The sequence below is a fragment of the Embiotoca jacksoni genome, unplaced genomic scaffold (assembly GCF_022577435.1).
Source record: "Embiotoca jacksoni isolate LCO1_2020_lvr unplaced genomic scaffold, fEmbJac1.0.p SCAF_70, whole genome shotgun sequence".
Taxonomy (NCBI): domain Eukaryota; kingdom Metazoa; phylum Chordata; class Actinopteri; family Embiotocidae; genus Embiotoca; species Embiotoca jacksoni.
In genome coordinates, this window is record NW_027185426.1 from 32501 (window position 1) to 39090 (window position 6590).

Genomic DNA, 6590 nt, shown 5'->3' on the forward strand with positions numbered 1-6590 from the left:
TTTATTCACTTTGGATTTGATGACAGAAGTTGAATGGGAGTCTATGGAGCCGGAGGCTTTTTGGAGCCGACCTCTAGCGGCACTCGCTGGTATTGCAGCTGAAGACACTTCTGGATCAGAACCATTTTACAGATCCAGAAGCTATGAACACTTTTATATTCAGTCAGTGAACACAACATGCTCCTGACAGCAGAACCGTCTCGGGCCGTTCTACCTCAGCTATCCGCAGGATGGAGTCTCCATTGATGTCAAAGTTTGGTGAGTAGGTGATACACAGCAGGACCTGCACACAGGACAGAGACAACATCTTAATGAGGAGGAATTCATTCTATGAATAATCTATTGTTCTTTATGAAAATATGGGAAAATATTCTTATACAACTTAATAATAAGCACTGAAGTTTGTGAGATCTGTCAGCTAGAAAATTAAAGGAAACTATCAAAGTAAAAGAGTTTATTATAGGTCGACTTCACTGTACAACATGGTGCATGAAAATAAAAGTACAAATCAGCTCAGATCTACTGATGCGACTCTGAGTCCAGATATTTAAAGAGCTCAGTTCAGGATCTGGAGCCAAAACCTGCATGTTGGGACGTCCGCAGCTCTTACCTTCATGACCTCCACCTGCAGGTCTTCATGGAGAGACGGGGTGACTCTGATTGCCTCCAACATCTGGCTGAGCAGCTGTTTCTCCAGCAGCTCCACCTCCACACCAACTCCGCCCACAAACCTGTCCTCACACAGGAGCTTCTGAGAGGAGAGAGGAACCGAGTATTCATTTCTACTCTCCGCTTTCATATGCGTCAATCAGAACCAGAAACTTTCAGAATAAAAGAAATACACATTTTATAAATATAATAAATACATTTAATATTCATATTTTCTAACAGTTCTGTTGTATTTTCCAGCACCTGCATGCCAGTGAGTGCAGTCTGTCCCAGTTTGGTGTTCTTGGACTCCAGAGCCATCTGTAGCGGCAGCAGGCAGCGCTCTCTGGAAGCACATGAACAAAAAACACAAAATAAAGTTCAAACTTGCAGTACAATAGTTGCTGTGTGATCATTTTCAGTGAACTTAGATCTGACTGCAGAGACAAACAATTACTCTCCTTTGAATTATACATTCAGCTGATGAATACAACCAAGGAATACATATTTGGAAGCCAAATTAAAAAAAAATTAAAATGTGAAATCAGATTTATTTTAAAAACACAGGTGGGACTGTAGCTGTAGATTTTTTGGAGCAGGAAGTGACCATATTTGGACGAGCTGGGGGAGGAGCCAGCGGTGGATCTCACTGATCTGATTGGAAACCTGACGATACTACGTCCCGCCCACCGATAGCTGTAACCTGACTGCACCACAGGCCTGTCAATCAAACAGACACGCCCCCAAAAACAGGTCTTCTTGAATCTTCTTTTCTAATGAATGAGGGATTATTTTCAGATGGACCTCCAGAAAACTAATAAGAAGGAGTGACTTTAGCTAACAACACCGAGATAACTGATGGACACATTTTATTCACTTTGGATTTGATGAGAGAAGTTGAATGGGAGTCTATGGAGCCGGAGGCTTTTTGGAGCCGACCTCTAGTGGCACTCGCTGGTATTGCAGCTGAAGACACTTCTGGATCAGAACCATTTTACAGACCTGAAGCTACGAACTCTTTTATATCCAGTCTGTGGTTCTATCCTGTGCCCATCTTTGTTTTTTCAATAGTATTTACTTTAAATTTGAGACCATTTTTTATTATATTTATTAAAATTGAGGGAATTTTTTGTAATCATTCCTTTGCTCAATAAACTAACCACTACAGTTTGACACTGGGTTTGTTATGTAACCCGACGACTGTGTTTGAACCACAAAGCCAAAGTTTTTCCCCATTTCTTCCCTCCTCAGTCTCGCTGCGTCCTCTCCGTGCTCTCCACCTCCCTCTCCTTATCTGTGCTCGGCTGAGTCTTCATCTCTGCTGCTGACATTCGCTCACCGGGTTGCAGCTCTGCGCTCTCTGGCTGCTCTGAGCTGTCACAACTGCGCTGTTTCAAACGGGCTGCAGGGAGTCGCGGTTGGCACGATATAGATTCCCAATATTTCCAATCCATTCGGAGTTTGTTTATGAGCAACAAATAAGAAGCAGACAACGAGGGAGACGCCACATCCGGCTCAAAATCAGAGCTGCAAAACAGCAAATTCAAAGCTTCTGAAACTACTTCATGACGGAATGAATAAATAAACTCCTCTCTGAGATAATTATGTACTTCTTCAATCAAAACTATCATTATTCTGTTAACGGAGGCCGACCCATCCTTCAGAGATGAGTGCTGCTTCGGTGTTTTGGCGTCAGTGTGAGAGCGTAGGTGTCGTCATCGTTCGAGTGGCCGAGAGAACAGTTCGTGATGAGAGGCTTGAAATTGTGGAGACGGAGAAGAGGATTGAGAATCCTCATTACAAAGACATTATCATCAATATTTCATCTAATAACCTCTAATAAAACAACAGAGGTTAGCGGATTAATAATTCATGGCGTGTTTGAGCATCCAGAATTGGCCGGCAGTTCTACGTTCACTTCACAGTTCACATGTTGTACATTCAAACTGCAGCACATGCAGGAATCCTGCAGTTCATACTGCTGCAGCTCAATTACAAACCGTGTCTTGATTTCCTTTGAGGAAGACTGGCACACGATCAATAACCCGTTTCTTTTCTGTTCTACTCTCATTTCTATTCCATGAGTCTGCAGGTTTATTTACTTCAAACCAGACAAGCTGTTTTACTTTGAAAATCCAACCAAATGAAAATAGTGACCCTCATGTGACTCTTACATGATGCAGGTCTGAATGCAGATGAGTCGCCGCAGATCCGACACGTTCACAGCAGAATTATTTATCACCGAATCGGTGTCGTTAAACTTACCGAAGCTGCGAAGGGGAAATCTTGGCGGCTCCATTCTGAGACTGGAGAGTTTCTGCAGTTCAAGGAACAAAGAAAAGAAACAGTGTGAGTAAAAACACCCGACAGATGACCTGAATTATATTAAATTAAAGGAGCAATGACACCAGCACCATCCTGTTCCGGGAGGATCTACAGCGGCTGTAAAACATGTGAAAGTCTTTCTCCAGAAACAGTTTTTTGGTTTGTCCCTTCTGAGCTCTGGAGAAGAGACCTGCTCCCTTCATTTACAATACTCAATCTAAGGTGACGAAAAACACAACAATTCTTAGTTTCAGGTGATCATAAACTCATAAAAACCTAATTCTGAATATTATATTCCATTTCTGCCATTCGGTCCTCCTAAATCCTACGCACTGGACCTTTAAACTAAAAAAAAAAAAAACATGAATTCAAAGCGGTGAAGTCTTCTGTTTGTTGAGCTCAGAAAGACCAGAGAAGAAACGTGAGCTTTTTTTTATTATTATTATTATTATTATTATTCTAAGAATAATCTGGTTCAGATTGATCTGCAGCTGGAAATAGTTCCAGAAAAACACACTAGTTCCTCCTGTTTGAGTCACACTTGATTATAACCAACATGTAGAGAATCTGCATACTCATAATGAAGGACGGGAACTAGAAGCGTGCAGATAAATGCAGCCTTAAGCTCTACAAAAGTTAAATATCGAACATCCCTGTGATCACATGTTAGAAGTGATGCTGTGCAGCGTTTGCAGTGAAAACAGGATCCTCATTTCACCTACATACTTAAAAACAAAAAGCACAAACATTTGTCCTGGCAGAGATCTGAAACATGAGACATATTTGAAACATGACATAAATCTCCTGAGCTCTGCAGCGGATATCATGTTACACGTGTTTCCAGGTTTAGTGCAGAACTGCCTCGTCCTTGTGTGTGGCATCCTTTGCATGCAGAGATCATTACAAGCTGCACACTAATTGATATTATGGGCGTGTTTCAATACATTTGAAGGGAAGTGTGATATTCTATATGTCTCCTGAAATTAAACACACTTTACCTGTTGTTTTTGTGTCTGCAGGTACATTCATGGTTTGCCGTTGTTCCCCTTTTGTGTAAACATGCCCTTGGACACTGTGCATTAATACAGAGTGTGTGTGTGTGTGTGTGTGTGTGTGTGTGTGTGTGTGTGTGTGTGTGTGTGTGTGTGTGTGTGTGTTTGTGTGTGTGTGTGTGTGTGTGTGTGTGTGTGTGTGTTGTGTGTGTTCTCCAGCCATCAGCACAACCTGAACCCATTGTTCACCTGTTGTTTCCGCTGCCATCCTAAAGGTCAGACCGGCCCATCATGACTATTAATACCAAACAGAGTCTCCGGTGCTGACGTCAGTGGAAAACATTTTTTTTTTTTTTCAGCTTCTTTAAATTTAATTTCTTTTTTTCCAGGCTTGTTTCTGTTCAGCTCAGCGTTGCGGGATGCGAGTGCCACTTCGGAGGCAGAAGAACCGGTGGAGGAAGCACTGAACTGTGCAGACTGGCAGTAATGAGAAGGTGTTTTTGTTTGCAAACCGCTTCTGGTTGAAAAGGTTCTTAATGGTTTTCATGTATGTTCATGTCAACAAAAAAACCTGCAGCCTTTGGATTCTTCTATTAGCATGAAATCACTTCCTGTTTCTACACTGTAAACACTCTAAAATGCACAAACAATACGAGTGATGTCATCAAATGGCTGCTATTATCACAGCCACTTTACATTACACAAGGAACATTATTAGATTACACAAATAGACCCGTACAGAACAGCAGGTCTCTGTAGTACAGGAGTGACATCTGTGTGAAGTATCTACAGGTTACTGAGAATAAAAGTCGGTGGCATTAAGCTGCAAACTTTACAAGCTCCTTCTTGTTAGATGAAATATAATTATGAGTTGTGTTGTGTGTTTTTAATGCTTTAAAGTTGTTGTTTTTTAAGGTTTATTTATGACCATGAATGGAGGATTAATGAATGTTCTGAGGTCTTTTTCCACAATAAACATGTGGCCTTTCTCAACAGAGATGGGTTTTTTCTGTTTGACAAGGTTGGAAACTTTGAATTTATGACATTTGTAGTCTAAAAAAAAGTATTGTCGTTTGAAAGAAATGAAGATATGAGGTCAGGTTGAAGTTTACAATTTGTGTAATTAATTAAACACACACACACACACACACACACACACACACACACACACACACACACCTTAACTCATGATAAACACTGCAGGTGGAGGCCCCGGGGATTAACTGTAGCAGTTGCTCTGTTTCCTAAAGACTACCAGGTGAACACAGTCCCAGATTACCCCCCCCCCCCCCCCCACACACACACACACACACACCGGCCGCCTCCCCATCACCATCCCCATCTCCATCTCCATCCCATCCCATCCCTGCCCCCACCCCCCTCCTCCTCCAGCCGGAGAGACCCGGGGGGGCTGTCGTGCACTCACCGCAGGCGTAGACGCAGGCGTCGCGGATTCCTTTGTGCCGGTGTCCGGACGCGTCTTTCTGCAGCTTTCGCAGGATTTCTTCCATGCTGGAACAAACAGCCGACGGGGTGGGAGGGGGGGGGTGGGGGCACAGTCGTGCTGGGTGTCTCCGTGGACGTGTGTGTGTGTGTGTGTGTGTGTGTGTGTGTGTAGGGGGCGGGGGTTCGTCTGCGGGATCTTTTAAGGGTGCCGTGACAGTGACAGCATCCCTGAACCCCCCCGACGAAGACGATGATTCATTCCCGGCGTCCAGCCAATGATGTCAGGCCAAGCCGTCGATCCTCTGGACGGTGGAAGGAGGAAGCGGCTCCAGCGATGATCTCCTCACCGATAATCACCAGCTGTCCTCCGTCCTGCGCCACAAAACCTTCAGTAATAACAATACAAAATTAAAAAAACGCCCTTCGCTCATCTCCGTCAGTCACTTATTCCTCAGAAATAACCTGTTTGGAGATCCGCTCCAGCTGATCCGTGTGTTCCTCGCGGCTGCCAGATCCGGCTCCTGTTATCCCCCCCCACCGCCTCCACGAGCTGCCGGACAGAGAGGGGGGTTTCTCTCCGGACCTGGCAACGCAGTATTTACACCGCGTCTCCGTGGGGAAGCTCGAAAGTGCGGCGGGGGCGATGGAGGAGGACTTCCGGTGTGAGCAGGGCGGCAGGTGGAGGGAGGAAGCTCACACACAGCGGATGAAAGCCTTCACAATAAAAGCGCCATTATTATTATTTATTGTTTTAGAGTGAAATTTACATCTCTGCCCTTTTAACTCCTGTGGTACAATTTCAAGTGTTACCTTTATGACTCAATACATGAATAAATGAAGTTATTAATTCATTTATTCTGATGTTAATATCCCTATCTGCATCATAAAAACATAAAATAAAGCAGAACAAAAAGCATAAAGGCTGAGCTAACATGTATGACATGTTTGGTGTATTTGCCGGTTAAAATGCTAAACAGCATACCAAGTGCGTCTGGACTGCACTGTAACATTTGCCATTTTATTTTTGTGATAATCTCAAAGACTGATAGGACAGTTTATTTTGCAGATATGCTGTCTGACTGAAATGTTGTAAAGCCTAACCATCTCAAACCTGCTTGAATTAAATCAATAATCTGACCCTGAATTTACCAAATCAGGTCAAGCCTGACGGTTCAGGTT

General features: G+C 43.4%; 1 protein-coding gene across 7 annotated transcripts in view; it reads right to left on the minus strand.

Annotated features, from left to right (window-relative positions):
- The window catches only part of arfgef3 (ARFGEF family member 3), a 36605-nt gene extending 30564 nt beyond the window's left edge, over nt 1–6041 (minus strand). For 6 of the 7 annotated variants that reach the window (XM_069177276.1, XM_069177275.1, XM_069177273.1 and 3 more), the window contains exons 1-5: nt 5392–6041; nt 2914–2965; nt 913–994; nt 611–751; nt 215–283 (exon numbers count right to left, since the gene is read on the minus strand). In XM_069177276.1, coding sequence (XP_069033377.1) covers nt 215–283; nt 611–751; nt 913–994; nt 2914–2965; nt 5392–5476 — 429 coding nt within the window. In that variant the 5' untranslated portion in view covers nt 5477–6041. The remainder of the gene's footprint in view (nt 1–214; nt 284–610; nt 752–912; nt 995–2913; nt 2966–5391) is intronic. The other variant, XM_069177270.1, reaches the window with a different exon arrangement.
- Nucleotides 6042–6590: the final 549 nt, after the last annotated feature.